Source organism: Aedes aegypti, chromosome 3 (assembly GCF_002204515.2).
Source record: "Aedes aegypti strain LVP_AGWG chromosome 3, AaegL5.0 Primary Assembly, whole genome shotgun sequence".
NCBI classification, from domain to species: domain Eukaryota; kingdom Metazoa; phylum Arthropoda; class Insecta; order Diptera; family Culicidae; genus Aedes; species Aedes aegypti.
Window position 1 is genome coordinate 104,319,750 of NC_035109.1, and position 23,566 is coordinate 104,343,315.

Here is a 23,566-nt window from a genome sequence, read left to right on the forward strand (position 1 = left end):
TCATCGATTTGTTTTGATATATCAATGCTCTTGATGAAACAGCCTGGATAACAATGAGGACATCAAATTCGAGTGTTATCAAAATTGTCCTATCGTTCAGATTTCTAAATCAGTCGGTAATTCAACTAAAGAGCATTTTTATTATTTCATTGTTTCATTATGAGTTGAGTAAGAATATTTCTTAATATTTTTTAATAAACAGGAAATATGCTAGTTTAAACTTTTTTCCATTTTTTAACGTTACGGTATATCAAACTATCATTCGTCAGATTAAGTGTTTAATATCAATCAATCTCTATATTTGTATAGACATTTCTGTATTTCAATGTTTCATTTTAGCTCAAGGGACCCATATAGCCGTAGCGGTAAACGCACAGCTATTCAGCATGACCATGCTGAGGGTCGTGGGTTCGAATACCGCTGGTCGAGGATCTTTTCGTAGAGGGAATTTTCTCGATTCCCAGGGCATAGAGTATCTTCGTTTCTCGTGTGGCAGATGGTTAATGGCAAAGAAAGCTCTCAGTTAATAACTGTGGAAGTGCTCATAAGAACACTAAGTTGAGAAGCAGGCTTTGTCCCAGTTGGGACGTAACGCCAGAAAGAAGAAGAATTTTAGCTCAATCGCTGAGGAAAACAAATTGAAAATTTTGAGGGGGGGGGTTCTTGATATGCTACGTATTTTCCAAGGGGGGGTATCATCATTTGTGACTAAAAGCTACGAGGGGGGAGGGGGGTGTAAAAAATCAGTGAAAAAATGCTACGTCATTTATGGACGGCCCCTAATTTGTGTTCGTTTTTCCATCCTGCAACAAGGTTTTTCAGGAAAAGTTTGTTAGTTTCCAGTACCAGTGCTGAATACGTAGAGTGTTATTAGGTTTTAGTTGTTGTACGTTTCTGTACGTTTCGAGTAAAATGTCCGAGCCCACGCCAAATTCCACCATCGACCCGGATGACACCATCAAGATTTTGGTGGCCAGTGATATCCACCTGGGATACAACGAGAAGGATGTGATTAGAGGTAAAATCATAATTGAAAATGTATTACATTTGGAGCTATTGCGGTAAAACTGCTTATTCCAGGAGAGGACAGCTTCATTGCTTTCGAAGAAGTGCTGCAGCACGCATTGGAAAATGATGTGGACGCAATCATCCTCGGGGGCGACCTGTTCCATATTGCTAATCCTTCCACGAACACGCTGAACAGATGTTCTCGTCTGTTGAAAACGTATCTGTTGGGTGATAAACCCATTAAGTTGGAATTTCTCAGCGACCAGAACGAAAACTTCCTGGAATCGCTGAACAAAACGGTCAACTACGAGGACCCAAATATGAACATTGCCATTCCGGTGTTTTCAATCCATGGCAATCACGATGATCCCAGCGGCTTTGGCCGGATCAGCTCGCTGGATCTGTTGAGTACGAATGGATATGTGAACTACTTCGGCAAGTGGACGGATTTGACAAAGATTAATATCAGTCCAATTCTGCTGAAGAAAGGCGAGACCAAAATGGCACTGTACGGATTGAGCTATATTAGTGATGCAAGATTGGCCCGGCTGTTCAACGAAGCCAAAGTTTTCTTGGAGAAGCCGGAAGATACCGATTGGTTCAATGTGATGGTGGTTCATCAGAACCGGGCAGATCGGGGACCGAAGAATTATCTGCCGGAAAAATCATTGCCAGGTGAGTGACAAACACTGCTCATATTCAAGCAGTGGCGTACCCAGTAAATTGCTTTGGAGGGATAATTATTTCTTTAACAATTCATAGTAGAGTGATTCCAAGCAACAGCACCAAAATTTGGTAAATTTTTTAATTCATTTTTTTCTATTGAGCTGAAACTTTGCACAGTTTTCCAGTTCCATATAAATCGTCATTTTCCGATATCAAATCTTCAAGTTGAGTCGCGACTAACTTTTCAAAAGGGTGTATGTGAAAATGGTTCAAAAATATTCAAAAAGCTGCACAGCAAAAACGGTTCGTTCGATTGTTAGACAACTAAAGAAACAAAGTTAGACAACTAAAGAAAGATTCCAAAAAAAAAATACACACAGTAGAAAAAAAAAAATTTTGCATTAAAAAACATAATTTTTGACACAAAAACTCAAATATCTCAAAACCCTATCGGAATACCAACGTAATTTTTTGAGGGAAAACAATTAGCTATCTACCATAAAAATTTGGTGATGGTAAACCAATAAACAAAAAAGTTATGACATTTCAAACATGTCACAATTTTTACATTTAGTAGAAAAAAAAAATTTCGGTGTAAATTATTACGGGAACCGCAGTTTGTTGCTGATTTTATTGTTAAGGGCCTTGCGTGAATTAAACAAGTCGTTTTCATGTATTCATTAGTATTATGTATATTATATGTATAAATATTATGTATATGTATAAAGGTGGTAGTTGGTCCCTAGTGATTTATCCTACCTCCGTTCTGGTCACGATCTTCAGATTATCGTGATTCGTCAACATTCGTATTGATAAAGTGGAGGGACATGGTTGAAATGGAGTTTAAAAGAAACGAATGTCAGAACAGGTATCCACCGGCGACGCCAAACGGACCAACGTAATGTGGTGGTATTTGGGATTTGTGGATTGAATACTGATATTTTTTGCCAAGCATCAATATAGGTGACTTTCGAGGATAGCGAAACGTAAGAGGGGTTAGGACAAGGTTGTGGATTTACTGGGTAAATCCATCACATTGGGGTTATGACTCTGTGTCTTGTCAGGAATAGGGTCTGATTGGTATGGTAGTATGCAATAGAGTTCGGAATTGATAGACTGACTTTGAGGAAAGAAGTTTTGAACGTAAGGCAGCAGCACCTTGGATCTTGGAGGGCGCAGGTCTGGAGAGTTGGGCAGCTGTTCATACTAGGTTACATTACGTAGAAAGTGGAATCTGTTTTGCCGTGCACAAATTATGGGCAGTATTTGAAAATGTTTTCTTGTTCAGATTGGGTAACGCAAGAGAGGATTTTTAGCTCTGCGTTATATTAGGAGGATATTATAGTGCATGGTCTACTGATGACTGTGTATTTTAAGGGTGATCGAATGAAAGCTTTGTTGAGTAAAGTTACCGTTGAATTTTTGCAGTTCGTAATTGTTTTGAAATGTTTGTCGGACAATAAGAAAATTTTCTAGGATATTTGTTTGGATGCTAATGCATTATATTGATAAATCTAATTGTTCGTATCACACGCGAAGCATAGCACAACCCAATGTATAATGAAATTAGGTTCGAAGAAAGGATTAATATTTGATCACTTAAACTTTACGCTGCAAGATATTCTTAATCGTTTTTCTTTTCTTCTGATGTACAGGAATAACTGGTACCGTAAGGACGCCATTCACCGCTCATTTAACAGCATTTCAACACATTAAATTCTGTCAAAAATCGGTTTTTCGATATTTTTCGCAACTTTTTGCGCTAGACGCAAGATAAAACATTTGTTTTTATAGGAAAGAAGTTGAAATGAGAACAACGTATAATGGTATCGAATAACATGTATGCCAATGATACATGTGTAGGGCGCCATTCACCGCTCATCCTAAGTATGAAGCTCAATATACACAACTAGTAGGAATTAATTTACTTTTACTAGCTGGTCGTTATCTTTGTATAATAGTACAACAACATATTAAAGCGTGGCAGCTAAGAAGCATTTTTCGATCCGCCATAATAAATTCATTGCTCAACTCATGTTTACCGCCTTGAAAAGCCTAAAATTATGTTTTATAAATAGTATATAATATTAAATCATATGAATTGCATTCTGATACAATCCATTCTGGGATACTAATACATGTTCATGACTTTTATTGCGAAAATTTATTCAGATTTTTTCAAAATAATTCAATGAGCGGTGAATGGAGCATGAGCGGTGAATGGCGTCCTTACGGTATATTTAGCTAAAATAATGAACAATCATACGCATAGAGCCTACGGGTCATGCAGTTAGGATTGAAATTAAAATAATATTGCGCATTTCTTTCACACCACAGGTTTATCGCAGAAGTTTTTACATGTGCGGAGGCGTTGGTAGAGGTGCGCGATTACATCGAGTCGGGTCGGTGTTTTCAGCGGACTCATTTTTCGCAAATCGAAGAATGAGTGCTCTGAGGGCATCAACATGATTCGATGAGGTCCCACACTTTTATTTGCGCTTTTGCACTTGTAAATGTCTTACTAAATAGGAATACTTTGTGTTAGGGAAAGTGCAGGAGAATAAAATATAATTCATTAGAATTTTCTGATAGAGGCAGAGTTCACATGTTACTTAGGTATTTAAAAGCAAATGAGAACCACATTAAATAATAGATAAACACTAATGGTCATATTTTTATATTTTCATTTCATCGCGGTCCTCATTGCTCGAGCGGAGACGACAAAACTCGAGGTGGATAGAATCGACGCAACTACGACACGGAAAAGAAACAGATGAGAAACTATCGATACATTTATTCAACTATAAAAACCACGTTTTAACGTAATGACTTTATTTCTTCTCGTTTCAGCAATCCAACAACCAAACCATCTCTACTATCTTTTCATTTCCTCTTCGTTACATTTATAGTCCCTCTGGCACTGAATCGAATGACGCATTCCACTTTTTATTAGCGATGTCTTTGCTGTACGTTGAGCATGGTGTCGGAGGTGATGTGCTGTGTAGAACATCGGATGTTCTACACGGCGCGCTACTTCCGGCATTTTGTTTGGCGTGCGGGGTAGGCAGTGCTAGTGATGATATGAAGGCCGCTATTCGGTTTAGTGCCAGAGGGACTATATCTATTTAATGCATCTGAAGCTTGTGGGACCGCTTTAATTCCGGCGCCTGCTTGTGGAAGATCCCGGTGTGCTAAACGGTATAGGACATGTTAACGGGGGAGGCTTGGTAGGTCCTCACCCAGCCCGTGTCTAGATGGGCGGATAATTGTCTGCCAGGGTGTGGATTGAGCAATTACAATTACAATTACAAATATTATGTATATGTATAAATATTATGTATACGTATAAATATTATATGTATATATGTATAAATTAAAATGAATTAACAGATTACACGAAAATATTTTTTTTTACCAGGATATTTTTTTTTAGAGTATGATCGATGAGTTTCTAAATGTTAAGGTACAGTGGGGGAAGTGTATCAGTGGGGTAAGTGGATCATTCGTCAATATTAAGCATAAATACTTGAATATGTTGAATGTTTTTGCACCATTGCTTCGTTTTAGGTTATATTCTTACGTCCACACTGATACTATCGCAAAACTGGTACTACCCGTACACTAACACAAGCAAACTTGTTAGCTGCAAAAATTAATTAATTTCAAAATTGTTTTCCTTCAATCTAAAATCCATTGTATTTCTGTCTAAAATCGAATACTATTAGTTTTTTCGACAATGAAAAATATGTGATTTTTATAAATAAATACAGATATATTGTACATGGTACACTTACCCCTACTTTTAAATGGGGTGGGGTAAGTGGATCAAGTATTATTATCATTTATTGGCAGACTGCTTACGAGAATTTTTATAAGTTTTAATATTCGCAAATGTTGTTTTCCTTAATTTTTTTCATTCCCAGCTTAAATTTGTCAAATTGACCATAGATAATTTGAATTAATCCACCTAAAAGTTTTTCTAGCCTTTCTGGTAAAAAAAATATATATAAAAAAGTAATAATTTCAAAACTCACGCGAAACTTTTCGTGGTTTATCTAAGCTGAGTAGCAAAAGAGTAAAATATGCTAATTCTCCAATAGAAAGCATATTATCGTACCTTATTTGACCATATAAATTATTCTAAACAGATGATACAATCATATTCTTAAAAATAATAAAAGGATATCAGTTTGTTATTAAAAAATAAATGTACCGTGTACGCACCAAACTTTGCGCAGTTAAGAAATTATCATCTTATTTTTGTTTCAAATAAGGCTAAAATATTTATTTTTTTTATTCAAACTTCTGTCAACGATAGGCTTTTAACCCTTCAGTAGAACACATGATTTTAAAAGAATGAAAATAATTCATAAAAAATAAAACAAAATAAAAAGGGGATGCAATACCTTGTGCCTAACATTGCGCACAAAATCTGAATTGTTCCTAACTTTGCGCATGATGTGCCTAACTTTGCGCATGCCTTAAATTGCTTGTTTGCTCTGAATAATTTTACTTTCTTACTGGTTTTGTATTAAATAAAAAGGGTACAACTAATATGAGTTTCATCATGAGCTTTTTCGTGAATTTCAATTTAATTTGTTCAACCACCCCAAACATAGAGTGGCCACGAATAGTGACTTACACTGTTCTTAATTTTTACCATATATTCACAAGATTACAATCTGAGCAATATAGTTTACAGCCGTAGCTTATGCTTAGGGGTCATGCACAAATTACGTCACGCTCCGAGGGGGGGGGGGGCTCAAGCCAAGCGTGACAAGTCTTACAAAAATTTCGGAGGACTAATACAAAAAACGTGACAAAGGGGGGGAGGTGGTCAAAAAAGTTGAAATTTAGCGTGACCTAATTTGTGTACCATCCCTTATTTGTTTTCGTAAGTTGGTTTATATCATTTATTCTTTTGTTTTTTTTTAATTCTTAAACTTTTTTTTATTTTATTGTTGTTTCTGTTCCTTATTTTTTAAATTTTGTTCCATCTCTTTGAATAACTATCGAAATTCGATGCTCGTATTTACTGCTGATGGTCTGAACAATTCGATTTCGCACAATTTGGAAGCTTTCTAAAGAAAATCTTCTCTGTTGCACATGTCGTCAGCTGGAAGTGGAGGAAGTTTGGGAGATATATCGTTGATCTCTCGCGATTAATTATTTTTTATTAATTTACCGCCATACGTATTAGATATTCCATAATTGAACGGGCTTTTTTGCTAGACAACTAGAACTTGAATCATTGTGCATCAACTGGGAAGCCAACCTTTGCGCTATCAATTATCCAAATTTACTGTAAAAGTCTCCTCCTGCGTCAATACAGTGGGATTTCCGAGATTTTTCAATGCACAACTTTGCCTTCAGCTTCATACAAAAGGTACTTTCAGGAATATAACATGTAACCGCTGCCTTATAGATTGAGTGACCATTCTTGCTAAGATCGACAGCTTTTGTCATTTGCAATGACGTACATGTATTTACGTGCCATTCCGAATTGCTAGAAGTGCGCAAAAATTAAGACCCTCACGTAAAAAATGGGTCCTAACATTGCGCATCGCTTTTTTTCAAATAAAAATTCGACATATTGTATGGAAAATTAATGGAATTACTAGAATATTACCCTTTTTGCTAATACACCGCAATTATACTTCTCACAGCATAGTTTTGTTCGGAAAAATGTTGATTTTTGACAGAGCCACTCCTTAGTGCTTGTGCTAAGACGGTGTAAAAGTTGACGTTTATACGTGTGACGATAAGGTTTTTTGTTTATTTACTAACATTAACGAGCGTTTCTCAGTAAACAAATGTATGCCAAATACTTATTTTACATAAACGAACATGTTGCTGAAACTGAATGGTTAAAAAAATCAATAATTAATTATCATTTCTTCTGGCTTCTTAAAAATGCGCAAAGTTTGGAGCTGCGCAAAGTTAGGTGCGTACACGGTAATTAATATTTTCAAAATACGAATGTTTTTCGAAAACATCGTGAGGAATAATCCCACAATACTTCTGTATATCTTACGTGTATAAATGGATGAATTTTCTCCATATTATTCTTGTTACAATGTTTTTTTGTTGTTCGAATTAGTGTAAACTAATGTATACATAGTTTTCAATATATTTTCATTAAATAAAGATACTTTTCAATTTTAAAGCACTGAAATGTACCATTACTAGCACTAATAACAAGAACGAGAGTAATATCATTCATACTATACATAATTGAATCACATTTGTTTTAGGAACAGATTTTTTCTATTGGTGATCCACTTACCCCACCATGGTGGGGCAAGTGGATCATTTGGCGCAAATTTTTAAGTCCCTCATACTCAATACATACCAATCAGAAAAATCGAAATAATCGATGATTTGAAGTATATTAGTCCCTCATTTGCTATCCACAGAAAAAAGTTTGAACTACATTATTCACGTTAGCTGTACATATCAATGAAGTTGACTAATGCTTTTTCTGTATCCACTTACCCCACGGTACCTTATATATAAACTTTAAAAGTTTTGGATTTGGGTATGCGTTATGAGATCATGAAAACTTTTTATTAATACTTATTTATTTATTTATTGTTATTCAATTTTTTTACAATATTGAACACTTTTGCATCATTATCAGTACAGTTCGAGTAAAGTTTTGCTTTAATTTTATTTTCTGAAGCTAAGTATGCTGTTTCGCTCAAGAAAAGTAAAGAAATTCCTTGACTGAATGGGTCAAGAAATTTCCTACAGGGAGCCCCCTTTGAAGTGACATTTCTTCTCAACTGCGTACTGCGATCAGAAAAATGTGATTTTCTTGACCATTTCTTGAAAGAAATTTTCCACGCATCGAGATAGGCGATTCCTTTTCTTGTCAGTAGCAAACCAGCCTTGACAATGGAATGAAACAGTGAAATTTTTGGGTTCCTTGGATCGTTTTCGCGTTATTATATTGCTCGCTGAGCTCTGATGCCGTTAATTCGTACTCTTCAGTAGTAGTAAAACAAAATGATAATTTTGTTAAATCTTCTTCTTTTCTGCGATTCGCCCAATCAAATAGTTCTTTTGCAGTTTTAATTGGATGCTCACGTTCTTTGGCTAAACTTGCTCTTGTGGCCATGCGCTTTATGGTTCCTCCAATAGCATCACAAGGACCTTTGCCATGTGACGTAGCAAAGAAATGCCATTCTGCATCAATTCCGTACTTTGATTTAAATTGACATACACTCCCGTGCATAAGTTTGGGTTCACCCCCTAAAAAACATGCAAAAGTGTTCTGTCCATAACTCTGTGATTACACGTCCAATTAAAACTCTTTAAGCCGCATTCGAAAGGCAAAGAGTTATTCTTACTTCGTATGTATTTCTCCAAAATTATTCTTTGAACTTTGTATAATAAATTTGTACTTAAAATTGTGATATTTTTCAAAAAACACACTGAAAAATCATATCTAATTTCCTCAGCATTGGGTCGACCAAAATTTCAAATCAAAGTGTCATTAGAATCGTAATCTTATATTCTTTGAAGAGACCCCACGAAATTTTTGCGTAAAAATCTGAAAAGTATTCAAAATCAATGAAACAGTCAGTCAAGTCATCGTGCAAAAGTTTGGGTTCACCCCTCAGTATGGTGTATCGTGCAAAAGTTTGGGTTCACCTGAACTTACTTAAATTTGTGAAATCTCAAACCAATCATGTACGCACCATTATTTGTGCTCAAAAAAGCTTTAAACTTTTAAAATCGGTTGAAAAATGGCAGAGATATTGACAAAAATGATGTGCGTGTGGCTCAGGTGAACCCAAACTTTTGCACGATTTGCATCATACTGAGGGGTGAACCCAAACTTTTGCACGATGACTTGACTAACTGTTTCATTGATTTTGAATACTTTCCACATTTTTCTGCCAAAATTTAGTGGGATCTCTTCAAAGAATATGAGATTACGATTCTAATGACACTTTGATTTAAAATTTTGGTCGACCCAATGCTGAAGAAATTAGATATGATTTTTCAGTGTGTTTTTTGAAAAATGTCACAACTTTAAGTATAAATTTAGTATACAAAATTAAAAAAATGTTTTTGGAAAAATACATACGAAGTAAGAATAACTCTTTGCCTTTCGAATGCAGCTTAAAGAGTTTTAATTGGACGTGTAATCACAGAGATATGGACAGAACACTTTTGTATGTTTTTGAGGGGGTGAACCCAAACTTTTGCACGGGAGTGTAGGCTCGAAAAATTCTTACGGTTTTTGTACTGCGATGCTGCTCCATCAGACATGAAATATATCTTTCTGATTTCTTTATCCTTATCAACGCGTAAAAAGTTAATCATTTTGGCAATGAACAAATTTACAGATACTGAGTCGTGTCTTAAATCTTCGGAAATTACAATAAAACTAAAATGTTCAATTTGCGTACTTCCATTGAAATAAATAACGAATGGATGAATTGTAGCTTGTTGTACGTTCCAGTGATGGGACTGCACTTAGTTTTCAGAAAAATCACAAATGACTAAAAATTCACCATCTTGTAATGTATTTTTCGTATTTTTTAAAAAGCGGGATTGCTCTGTTTTAATAAAGTCGTGAGGAATTAAACTTTCTAATTTCAAGCAAAAAAATGACACAAACTCATCTACAGGTTTTACAATAGTTTCTAGGTCACACCTATCCGTGGTCACCCATTGCTCAAATGATAACTGATCAATATAATTTTCTTCAAACTCAGCGAATAAAGTATTTTCCAATGATGAAGAATCTGGACAATCCGAACAAGATCGAAGATAGCAATTTGATGTTGTATTTTCACACAAAAGACTACCAGTTAACATTTTAATATCCTTTGATAAATTGATTCTTTTCAAACTATGTAAGATTAGGTTAATATTTTCGTGTGTTGTGCACACACAAACATTATGTGTTCCTGAATTGGATAGAAGCTTGCATTGCCTTGGACGAAGGCTTGCAAATGAGGAAAAACCTACCTTAATATTTTCGTTAATTTCCTTGAAGCGTGTATACGCTTCTTTCAAAGTAGTCATCATTTATCGTTTTTGGATTGCTTGACGCTTTCCATCTTTTTTTACAGATACATAATCTTTTTGGCCAGGCATAGCTCTACCTACTTCATCGTCTTCAAAATATTGAATTATTTTTTCTTTTGTCTCATCTGTTAATGAAGTACTCGACCTAGCATTTTTGGTTGCAAGACAGTTATTTTTGAATTGTTTTGCCTCTTTTGCTGTATTTCTATTGGTTTTGAACTCATCAATGGCGTCTTGAATAGACCACGAGCTTGGCAGCATCGACAAAATCAATAATTCATATTCATAATTACCTCATCGTAGTCTGTATTTTCCACATCCTCAGGTCCTAATTTGAAGAGGTTTCTTCGTACAGCTTCGTTGATTTCACGGTATTTTTTCTCGGGATAATTGACGTAACCCATCTTCGTCCATTTAATCGGAGTCACTTTTATTCCAGCTATCCCTTCGTTGAAGCGTTCGATGTTGACCTTCTGGATGCACTCATCTTCTGATTGATTTGCTGAAACAGATGTCGCTGATGGTACCGTGGCAAGACTATCTGCACTTGGTACTTCTGGTAACTCCTCAGTTGTTGTCGGTGCATCTAGTAATTCCTCAGTTGTTGTTGTTTTCGAACTTCCTGCAACCTGATCCACCGATGATGTACAGATTGCCCGTTTGTCAACGTTTAAACGGCAGGACGTACAAATGCGTAAATTTGTATTCAATGTAGACATTGGAGCATAACCAGCCGCTTTCAGTTTATCTATGGTGCTTTCGGTGAGATTTCGTAGCTCTTTCGAACACTTTTTTTCTGCAAACAGTTGAGAAAGCGACTACTCATGTTGCTCGTTAGATTTTAATAAACAAAATCACTTTTAAGTTTTTACTTACTAGTTTGGTGTCGTTTGCTTGACTGAAGAAAAATTTTACAATTAAATCTTTTATAACCATAGTGGTAGTATATTTTTAGCTTTTTCGTGAGTATGTTCATGGTATGTACCTATCATGTTTTTGATGTTGTTGAAGTTACTCGCTTTCTCCCAAATATGATTAACAAAGTCTATTCTCTACCAAGGCGGGTCTATACCCAGGTGTAATCAGATTTTAACTTTGTGGAGAAAACCAGCGCCGAGAAAACCGACCTGCTTTACGTATACTAGATCACCTGGGTATAGACCGGCCTTGTTCACTACGAGGTAAACTTTTTGCAGGTAAACTAGTCGTATACCTGTATAGAAAACTTTTTTTTGTAGCTTTTGTCTTCAATATTAGATTTCTTATAGGTTTCTTTTATCAAAAGGTTTCAACACTATTGAGAGAATGTTTCTTCAGTTACGTACAATAAAAAATATGACACTATCAAGACTTTAGATCACAACACTGGATCGCGTCTAACTTTCTAATAGATGCTATAATAGTTATGAATAATTAAATAAAATATCATGAAAACTTGTTAACCTCATGTGGTACCCTTAACAAAAAATTTAGCAACAAACTGCGGTCCTAAAAAAAATTAACAATGAAAAAAAAAAAATTCACTAAGTGTCAAATTTGTGAAATATTTGAAATGTCATAACTTTTTTGTTTATTGGCTTACCATCACCACCAATTTTTATTGTAGATAGCTAATATAATGGACCGTTTTCCCTCAAAAAATTACGTTGGTATTCCGATAGGGTTTTGAGATATTTGAGTTTTTGTGACAAAAATGATGTTTTTTAATGCAAAAAAATTTTTTTTTTACTGTGTGTATTTTTTTTTTGGAATCTTTATTTAGTTGTCTAACTTTGTTTCTTTAGTTGTCTAACAATCGAACAAACCGTTTTTGCTGTGCAGCTTTTTGAATATTTTTGAACCATTTTCACATACACCCTTTTGAAAAGTTAGTCGTGACTCAACTTGAAGATTTGATATCGAAAAATGACGATTTAGATGGAACTGAAAAATTGTGCAAAGTTTCAGATATTTTTGAAATGGTCGATCAGAATCGACTTGCATGCCTCCGTGGAATCCCTCAGTAACGGGGTAACGTTAATCCTCAATCTCTTATTTTCAGTTTAGAAATGCAAATTCAAGAAAATCCTTTTTTTTTTATTCCTCACTAACTATTATGATATTATTTTATCACCATAAATACCTGTGATAGGTGAAGAGGATTTCTTTATTTTTATATGATTATTATATTTAGCAAAATAATCGAATTACTGCTTGAATCGTAGTATTTCTTTAGTGCATTGAATACATTTAGAAGTCTTCTACGGTTAATTGTGATTGAAAGAAATTGAGATTCATATTCGAATTCTAGAATTTAGCTTAATTTGTATCCAAATTCATGGGCATGGCTTACCATTGGTACCTCGCGTACATGCAGGTATAACAAAGACCCCTTTGTGTGGTCCTTAGTATTTGGTCCAACAACTCCTATCCCTACCACTTCGTGGCGTGAAAGGCAGCGATCTAGGTGGGTGAATTGAGTGCTCAGCGATTTAACGAGCTTGGGGCAGAACCAAGGATGGAGAAATGCGGCCACGAACCGAGTATTGTGGCGTGATATTGTTGATTCAGTGTTACCTCTTTAGATGTTAACTAACTAAATAAATGGATCATAGTAATACGCGATTCAAGGTTTGAAATGTTACGAAAAAACTCAGTCTTGTTACCTACTTGTAAAACTTCGAACTTCTTACTAGGTTTCAGGTGATACCAATTTAGTCAGTAACGGTATATTTATTAATAAAAAACGCATAACCTGTGATCTCGCCTTAAAAGCCATTGGTAACCGTGGGTGTGTAGCTTGTTGTTACAAAGCAAACTAATGGATTTACATGTTATTCAACAATGCTACGATGAAGAGAAAATCCTCCACTATCTCCCTTCTTCTTCTTCAATCTAGTTGAGTCTTATCGCAACTCGAGTGGAGGGCCGGTGACTGGGACCATATGCCCTATTGATATGCGTACACGTCAGTGTACGTTAGTTACAAATCCAGTTTGCATTTTTTAACAAATGCAACTACTTCTCTGCATAGTTTTGTGTCTTTTTTCTTGAAGATGTCCACTAAGTTCGCATAGGGTAAGTGTTCCCTTAGTTGTGGGTGTTCCTATAGTTGCGGTAGTGCCGTTTTCACTGATTTTATTATAATAACCACCGAACCGACACTGCCAATCGACGTATTGGCTTGTTGATACACGGAATAGTTGAAAAGAGCGCTCAAATTGCTTCAAAACTAATGAAATATCACTAAAATTGCTAAAACTTTTCTTACTTGTACCAATAGTTGCGGTAAAGTGTTCCTATAGTGGAGGATCCCATGAGAAAACAACGGATACCGCAACTATTGGAACACAAATTAAAAATATACCGCAACTAAAGGAACAGTGTACCAATAGTGGAGGTATTATTTTTCACTGACATGCCGTGGATTACTGCGATGAAATAATTTTTCTCATTAAGTCAATGGTTGTTACTTCCCGTTACAAACTATAACATGTACATTAATTGCGCTTCTTGAATTTAGGCGGTTAAATGAAGTACAATCGTGCTTAGTACCTCCACTATTGGTACATCTACCCTATCTACCATCGAAGGAAAACTCGGCCCGTTCGATGTTGAATCGCGGACAGTGGATAATCGAGTGCTCCGCTGTTTCCGGCTCTTCGCAAAGTTCGCAATCCGGGTCTTCCACAATTTTCATCTTGGCAAGCCAAGATTTTGAATGGACCGATGCACGAGTTCATTATTTGACGTTTCAGCGGTGCCGTGTTATTTACGTGACCATGGCAACGAGTGAATACGGCACCGCTTCAACGTCAAATTAGTGAACTCGTGCATTGATCCATAGTTATGTGCTGTCATCAGTCGGTTGATCATTCGTAGGGGAAGTGGTGGTAAAATGAACAGGGGTGGTAAAATGAACATCGTGCCTTTTATCGAGTAAAAACAAATTTCGATGAATTTTTATCACGCATGGACGATTTAGAGCATAAATCTGAGTGTTCGAATTGATACGGAGGTAAATTGAAGTGAAAATGTCAACAAAAACTAAGATTTTAGAAAACCACGTTTAAAAATTAGAACTGACGTAACTTTTAGCTCGGAAGACTTGGATTACATCCCTGTTTTTGATGTTGTGCGGTTGAACTATACAAATTCCTCGTTTTTCTATCAGAAACAAGATGATTTCCTTAAGGTGTTCATTTTACCACCCCTTCCCCTACTTCGTATCCTTTTAGATCCTGCCCGTCGTACCATGGTTTATCGTTGTATTCGTTTTGTATTTGGTAGAAGTGTTTTCCTTTTTCTTCGGAGTAATTTTTATACCATTCTTGAGTGCTAGCAAGTTTTTTTCGTTTCAGGTGGTTTTTGGCGTCCGTGTAGAAAATTTGATGTTCCAGTGTTTCAGCTGATGTACTTGTTCCCAGCTTAGCCAGCTGATCAGCCATTTCATTGCCTGTTAGACCTACGTGGCTAGGCACCCACTGTATAGATGTTCCTGTTTCGTGCGCTGCCTGCAGTATTTCCGACAGTATTTGCGGTCATTTGTGTGCATGTAGTGCTTCCTCAAGCATCCCGCAAGCTGTCTTGGAATCCGTGTATATGACGTACAAGTAGAGTTGATTCTCCTTGATGAGTTTCATTGCGACGTTGATGGCTTGTATTTCTGCGGTGGTTATGCTTACCTCGTGTGCCAACCTATAGTGGTACCTGGCTGACCCTTCGAAGTATATTCCTATACCACAGGTGTTGTTCTCCTTTGATGCGTCCGTGAAGACTCGTCCTCGATTTTTAAATCTTCCATTTATAACGCATAGAGCTGCTTGCTTCAGCTTTACGAGAGGAAGATTTCTCTTCGGTCCCGTGATTCTTTCCAGCGACGAGAAAATTTCAACGTGATGAACTGTAGGTGTAGGGTAGGTGTACCAGTTATGGTCATAGTGGTTCCCTATTTCGCCATACGTGATATCTTGAATGCCTTCACATTTTGAAAAATCTTTTGTGTTTTAGCAGTAAGATAAAGGATAAATCTTGATGTTAACACATTCAGAAAGATTAAAAATGTAAAAGTTATCCATATTTTGCATATGGCCAAATAGGGAACCACTATGGCCATAACTGGTACACTTTCCCTAGTTGTTATACGCATAATATTGTCGTAGATCTCCTTATCCTTGTGGTAAACATTTTCCAGATAAGAGTACTTATCTGATCCATCCTCTTCGATAGGTGGAACGGCAGCCAGCTGTTCGGCTATAATGTTCCTCTGTTCGAAGCTCCTCGCAATGCTGCTTCCTGTGATGTATTCTAACCGGTGTTCTAATAGATCCTGACCGGCTATTGCTGCTAGGGCGTTGAGGGGAGTACTTTTGGTACATCCGGTAGCTTTTCGGAGGCACTGGTTGGTGGCAACCGTCAGAATGTGTCGATTTGTCTTCTTAGCGTTTAGGGTGACTGCAGAGCCGTACTCTACTACACTCCTGACAAGAGCATTGTAGATTTTGATGGATACTTGTGGATGACTGCCATGTTTAGTTCCATTGATCACCTTGATCATGTTCAAGCGATCGTTAATTTTCTTCCTGGTCTCTCTTATATGTTCACCAAAGCTTATGTACCGATCTAGGGTAACACCAAGATGTCGGCAACTTTTAACAGTTTCAATTATTTTCCCGTTTATGCTAACATCCAGACATTTATCATTACTACACGCAGAGAAATATATTGTAAATTCAACAGATTTCTACATAGGTTCAACAAATTTTATTGTAGACTCACGGCTTACCAGCATTTATCATTGTTTCAATAAATATACTCATTTATTCCTACAATAAATATTGTTGTTTCTAAAAATGCTTCAAAGCAGCTAACTGTCAAATACAAAAAATATATTTTTTGAAACGAAAATATCCTTTGTTGAATCTATAAAAACATTGTATTGAAGTAACTGTATGACTCATGTAGAAACAAAAATAATAACTGTTCATTCAATAAAATAATATTTTAATTTCAATAAAGCTCAACCAAAGTTGCAAAAGGTGATGTTTTTATTGATGCTTGCTCGTTTATTATATAATCATGTTTATCTAATCAGAATGAATGATTGTGATGTTCTAGAACAAAGTTCATCTCTGGATGGTTCCATAGGTTGTGAGCAGCTCACATCAAATTTCACCAGCCGTTGTCGTTGCTGAATAACCCGGACGGCACATTCTGGAACAAATATGCAAATTGATTAATTTGTTAATTACATAGACTTTTTTATAATTACCTTTTGCTTTTCTTGTGCGATAGTTTTCCTCCCGCCGCTAAAAGTATAATTTCCATTTCTTCGGCACATATTGGCTGAAAATAAATTGTGTGATATATAAATGAAATGCCTTCTGAAAGTATTAACTTGCCTCAAATAATTACCGTCTGATAAATCAAAAATTTGCAGCAATTTAATGAATTCTTATCGTTTTTCACCGGATATACTTTCAGCTCTATTCATTTCGTTCGCGTCACTTTTTCTCACAAATACATGATGGCGACCATAAATAAAAAATATTGTAGATTCTAAAAATCACAATTATAGAAATAATAATTGTAAATTGTTGAAGCGAAAATCTACTACCATATTTTCATTCAACTAGAAATTTTGTTGTTTTAAAAATATACTGGTTTAGAAACTAACATGGGAATGAATTGATTTGATACATACATAAATTATTGATTCTAACCAATGCGTTCTTAGTTTCAACATATTAAAATTCTTCTGCGTGTAGTGAAGAGAAGACTATTGGTCTTCTCTAGATTTATTTGAAATCCTAGTTGTTCTGCTCGTGTTACAAAGTCGTCCAAACTACTTTGTGCTTTCTCTTTCAGGGCTTCCAGGTTTTTGGCTCTCACGATGATGCCAAAATCATCAGCGTATTGAACCAATACTGTGTCTCCATTCGCTATTCCGTGTAGTCCCACCGTGTACACATTAAAAAGCGTGGGTGAAAGTACATCGCCCTGGGGTAGGCCGTCTGACACCGTCCTTTGAAGAATTCCCTGGTTCGTTGTGAATAATATTCGTCGATTGGTGAGGAATGAGATGATCCATGCAACTATCTCCCTCTGTACCTGCATGTTTGTTAACATTGCTTCTAATTGTGCTACTTTTACAGCATTGAAAGCGTTAGAGAGATCCACGCATATCATGGCACATACGTATTTTTCTCGTTTGTTGGTTTTTATACTGTTGATCACGTATTGCAAGCAGGTATTTGTAGACATATTCTGTCGAAACCCAAACGATGTTGGTGGGATGACATGGTTCTCTTCCAAAAAGGTTTGAAGCTGTTCGAGCACTGCGGTGTTAACGATCTTTGCTGGTGTAGACACGAGGGAAATCGGGCGCTTTCCAGCAGCCTCGTTCTGGTTTCGTCCTGGTTTCGGTATCGCTATTACCTTGATTGTTTTTAGTGCGTCGCTCACACAACCATTTCTCCACATTTTGTTGATTTCGTCTACGATGTTGGCCGTTGCTTCTATGCTCAAACTTCTGAGCATCTCGTACGAAACTCGGTCTTCTCCAGGCGCAGAGTGTTTCTTCTTACTGTTTAGTATCCTGTTCCATTTACCTACGCTCATCAGATCGGTTGCCCCCAAAGACGGGAGTGCTTCGAAAATTTTGATTTGCGTTGCTCCGAAGTGGTGGTCCAGAAACTTTTCAGCTTCCTCCCTGTCGTCACAGATAATGTTATTTTCCTTTTGATGATATTTTCTGCCCGTTAGCCGTCCTACTTTCGCCCACAGTTCCTTCGAGGAAGTGAAGGGGGTGATTTCGTCGGGTAATTCGTTTAGCTTTTGGATGATCTCAGTTTTCTTCGCTCTCTTAAACAAGGCTGTTTTTCTCTTTAGGTTGATCAAGTTCTCCATGTTCGACACGCGATTGAACATTCTGCGAGCCTGAGTTTTCTCCTTCCAAGCATTATCTACTTCGTTCGACCACCAAAATTTTGGTACTCTCTTCTCCTTTTTCCTGTGCTTCTTACAGATTTGCCTAACATTCTTAAACAAATCCTCAACTCCTTTAACGTCAGCGTTGCCCAATTGCGCCAAGTCTTCATTAATTTTTTTTTGATTATAGATGTATCTGCACGGTGCATCTACATTCGATTTTAAAGTTGTTTCCACCACTAGGTGATGGCAGCCTATCCCGAAGTCCATTACATTCCAGATTGCGTCCGGAAATACCGTAGTCGAGCAAATTGTCATGTCAATGGCGCTCGATTTTTTATTCAACTCTATTGGAACAAATGTTTTCGAGCCGTCGTTCAAGATTATCCAATTCTCGTTGCTTATTACATTGAGGAGTATTTGTCCTCTCGTATTGTTTTTGTCGTTTCCCCAACAGGTATGGTGCGCATTCAAATCCCCTCCTAAGAGGACCTTTTTGAATGGACGCAGCACATGTACTATTTTTTCCAGGTCTTCTTCGAAGTCACGGTTTGTGATTGTTGGGCTAACGTATATCGACGCGAGTACGATGTCCAAGCGTGCTAATCGGATGGCTACCGCCTGTGTAGCATCAGATAGTGGTGGTATATTTATTTCGTAGTAGTTATACCTGTTTTTCAAATATATTGCCGCTCCACCGTAATTATCGTAACGGGAGTGGCAAATGTGATAATAGGGCGATATTCGATACGTTTTGCTGTTCTCTAATTCCGTTTTTGTCCAGGTCTCTGACAGCAGTGCTACATCGTAGTCTGCCGCCGTCAAGGTCCGTTGTAGTTCGCTCTTGTTCTTATGTAGACTCTTAATGTTACATTGAAGAATCCTCAGAGACTGCGCCATTGTTGATCGGTTGGTTTATATGAACGTTTTGTCTAGATCAAAATGTTCCTTAGCAAAAGCTTTGAATTTGTCCTCCACTTCTTTGGGGAGGTCTTGTTCCATGAACGTGGAATAGAATTCCATGGTTTTTTCTTGAAATCCAGCGTTTGCGTTTTCTAACGTCTTTCTCTTCGCTTCTTTGACGAGGTGCTCTACTCGTTCCTTGTCGGTTGATTTGTGGGGATTTTCCACGAAGACATAATTGCTCGTAGGTACCTGCTCTTCATTTCTCACCTGTTTGTTGATATCTTTCGCTTCTCCAGACGATTCTCCTTGAGAGAGTCGACGTTTATGTCCTTTTTTCTTTCCCTTCTCTTCTGGTTTAGCTGGTTGAGACAGCTTAACTGCCGGCTTGATAGGGTTACGCAATGTATTCGTCTTGTTCCAAACTTCGCGTAGGGTAGCTCCACTTGTTTTTGCCGCCTACGCAAAACTTTCCGCTGGCGATGGGTATTCTTGAAGGTTACTCAACAGGTCATATTTGTTCTGGATGGTTATGGGGCATTGTTCCCTAGCCTCTGCATAGGTAAGGTTTTTCCTCGATCGAATAGCGTTGATATTTTCTTGCATCTTCTTCTCCGGACAATCCTTTGAGGTTGCTGTGTGAGTAGATGCTTTGCAGTTGGCACATTTGATTGGGTTGTCGCATTGTTCGTATTCGTCTTCGCTCTCGTGTCGATTGCCACATCTCCTACAGCGGCGGGATCCCTTGCAGTTATTGGTTTTGTGTCCATAACGCAGGCAGTGACTACAAAAGTCAACCTTCCTGAAGAATGGTAGTACCTTTGTAACGCAGGAAAAAAGTTTGACCCGCTCTGGTAGCTCGTTCGTGCGGAACGTCACGCTGACTCTATTCAGCGCTGTAGCTTCCTCATTTCCATTTCGTCGGTATAACCTTCTGACCTCCAAAACAGCAGCTTCGCTTTCTAGTTCTTCCTTGATTTCGTCTTCAGTGATGTGCGCGGGTACTCCCGCAATGACTCCGGCGATGGTGACTAAATGCTTGGGAACAAAAGCATGGTATTCCGTAGCTTCGTTCAGCTTTTCGACCAACATATTCGCTTTGATGAAGTTGCTGACGGTAACCAACACTTTATGGCGGCCAACATCCTTCATGTCGACGATGAATCCTTTAAACCCTTCCAGCTTCCTGATGGTCGAGCCAAGGGAGAACTTGTTTAATTTCCCGTGGCTTCCATCGTTGCTTTGAAGTTGCACGTAGATCCTATACGGTCCGCTGTCCTGGATTGTGTATTTGATGTTTAGCTTCGTTCCATGCTGCGATGTCTGTGTTCTTGTAGATTGTTGTCTATGATGTTCCTTGACGGTGTTGTCGTCTGGATCATCCTCCCATGAGGTGAACCCAGCGGCTCCGCCTTCCTCCGAACCCGGAGGGCTCGACATTTTCTTTTTCTTCTCTTCTTCTTTCTTTTTTCTTAGTTTTTTTCTTCTGTACTCAAATCAAGATGGCGGTCACTAGCACTGGCGTCCTTTCGCCGTTTCAATTTTGCCAACACTTTTTCTCTTAATTTTTTATTCTCTTGTTTTCACTACACTTGTATAATACCACTATAATACTCTCCTTCTAGCCGACTATATTTTCAAGGTTTTTTTTTACTTTCTATCGAAAATCAGCACTTTTTGTCACTTCCGCGAAAAATACGTGTACTGTTTCCCGAACTCGGTGTGAGAATGCCTCTATCTCCCAGTGGTGATAGTTTTCATCCTGGGTCATTCATTTGTTTAGAAACAACGAGCTACACACTCGATTACTAATGCCTTTAAGGGCGAGATCACAAATTGTGCGAAAATTGTTAACATGCGTGCTCAAAAGTACCCCTAAACAACACAAAAATACTCGAGCGTACCCACTGTACTTAAGTAACTGTATTGAAATATATTATATTTAAACCAACATTCTTTTAGCTTTCTTGGATCTCGTAATTTGGGGGCATGAACACGATTGCCGTATTATTCCGGAGGAAAATCCTAACAAGAAGTTCTATGTCAGTCAGCCAGGTTCAACAGTGGCTACTTCTCTGGCCGAAGGCGAAGCTCTGGATAAGTGTTGTGGAATTCTCAGCATCCACAAGAGTTTGTTCCGTTTGGATCCGATTCGGTTGCAAACGGTAAGGCCGTTCATTTTCGAATCGGTAAACATGGCCGAGTACTTCGATGAACTGGGCTTGGATGAGGGTGATGTGCAGCAGAAGATGCAGAATTTTGCCGCTGAGAGAATTGAAGACATGATTAAAAGAGCTAAGGAAAAGTTGACCGGAAACGAGAAGCAGCCAAAAGTGCCATTGATTCGGTTGCGATTGGAAATCACCGATGTAGAGCAACAGTTCAACGCCATCCGCTTTGGGCAGCAGTACAGTGGTCGTGTTGCCAATCCACAGGATATGATCGTCTTCAAAAAAAAGATCACCAAGGCTAAGGATGAACTGAAGCCATTGGACAAAGATGCGTTATTGGAAGCGTATCAAAACCAAGGGAAAGCAACTGCCAATCGCGCTGAAGAAGTTGTAGATAGGTATTTCAAGGAAACAGATGAAGATAAGCAGCTGGAACTGCTGTGCTCTAAGAGTATGAGTGAACTGACGAAACGAATGGTCGATTACGAGGATGACGATGCTGCAGACTGCATAATCAAGTTCTACGAACGCCAAGTGATGAATCACCTGGAAGGGCAGGCGGTCAACGAGGATAATATCGATGAAGTACTGGAAGGCTTTCGTTCGAAGGAGCGTGACACGTACAATGATATGCTGAAAGTGAGTTTGGTACATATATTTGAAGGAAATCTACTATATAACGATTTATTTTCAGATGTTGGATTCGCGCAACCAGAAGGGACCACTTGCTACAGATTCAACTAGATCGAATGCCCATGATAGCGACGAAGACATTGATGATAAGCCGAAAGCCAATTCTACTTCAATATTTGTGCCACCTGTGACAACTGCTGGTACAGGACGTGGCGGAAAGGGAAGTCGGGGTGGGCGAGGATCGCGATCAACTGCTGCTTCAAATTCCACTGGCCGAGGCAGGGGTCGGGGCAGAGGGGCGTCCAACAGTTCGAGTAGTAAGATTGATTTCTTCCTGACTCATACGACGAAACCGGTCGTTAGTTCTCGTGCAAGCAGCCGCAATATTTCCAAAGTGGTGTATATTTCCGATGAGGATGACGACGAATAAGAGTCAATATTATAATACCTTAGATAGGCTCGTTCGATACATTCCTAGTTTGCGGAGTCGAGCTCTCTTTGAAAGTAGGTACCTTTCTGTTGTTTTTACCATCACATAAGTCATGTTGAAATGAAGAAATAAAATTTTTGTCGTAAACCGTGCCAAAGATTGTTTTCTTGTTAGTGTGTGCAACTAGCTAAGGCTGACTATTAGCCTGAGACACGGTTATATGAAAAATTTAGATTATCACAGGTTCACTTTTGGATTGCATTTGGGTTCCATAACAACTGTGCAAAATTCCAGCTCAATCGGTGAAACTATATTTTAGCGCCAGCCGTTCAAATTTTCTATGGGATTTACTGTGGGAAAACGGGGAAAACTTACTTTTGCAAAGAAAAATCGCCAGAGGTTGGCCATTGTCATCTATAAAAAATCTAAACAGAGATCTCGATAGGTATTTTTACGTTGAACCACATTGTCGAAGACCGCAAAGTAATCCGATGCTTGTTATTAAGCACAGACTATTCGGAAATTTTGCCCAATTTTGTTATTATTGTTATTTCTTTAATTCTTTACGTGTTGATTAACGTCACCTTCCTTACCAATAGGTTTTCATTGAATTACTTTTTTCACAAGAAGTGTCGGATTGTTTCGCGGTCTTCGGTAATATTCTTCATCGTAAAAATACATATCGAGGTCTACTTTCCAAATTTTTATAAAGGTCAATTTTTTACAAAAGTAAGTTTTCTCATTCCAAATCCCATACAAACTTTGAACGGCTGGCGCGCTAAAATATAGTTTCACCGATTGA

The 23,566-nt window shown here is 37.7% G+C and overlaps 1 protein-coding gene and 1 long non-coding RNA gene across 4 annotated transcripts; one reads left to right on the plus strand and one right to left on the minus strand.

The window, feature by feature from the left end:
- The first annotated feature begins 783 nt into the window (after positions 1-783).
- On the plus strand, positions 784-22,921 carry LOC5563642 (double-strand break repair protein MRE11). Its single transcript, XM_021849289.1, has 4 exons — positions 784-1,018; positions 1,081-1,683; positions 21,493-22,340; positions 22,396-22,921. Exons 1-4 carry the CDS (start codon positions 913-915, stop codon positions 22,762-22,764), a joined length of 1,926 nt encoding a protein of 641 aa, XP_021704981.1. The 5' UTR covers positions 784-912; the 3' UTR covers positions 22,765-22,921.
- Positions 16,743-17,645, minus strand: LOC110677791. 3 transcript variants are annotated; one of them, XR_002501199.1, is made up of 3 exons: positions 17,402-17,645; positions 16,970-17,256; positions 16,743-16,911 (listed from the first exon to the last, which is right to left on the minus strand). It is a non-coding gene; the product is annotated as an uncharacterized LOC110677791 (long non-coding RNA). The 3 variants fall into 3 exon arrangements; XR_002501198.1 differs by having other exon boundaries at positions 16,970-17,043; positions 17,113-17,645; XR_002501197.1 differs by having other exon boundaries at positions 16,970-17,645.
- Positions 22,922-23,566: the final 645 nt, after the last annotated feature.

Coding starts and splice junctions, on each gene's coding strand:
- LOC5563642 (XM_021849289.1), top strand. CDS start 913: ATGTCCGAGCCCACGCCAAATTCCACCATCGACCCGGATGACACCATC. Junction 1,684..21,492: donor GCCGGAAAAATCATTGCCAG/GTGAGTGACAAA, acceptor ACATTCTTTTAG/CTTTCTTGGATCTCGTAATT. Junction 22,341..22,395: donor CGTACAATGATATGCTGAAA/GTGAGTTTGGTA, acceptor ATTTATTTTCAG/ATGTTGGATTCGCGCAACCA.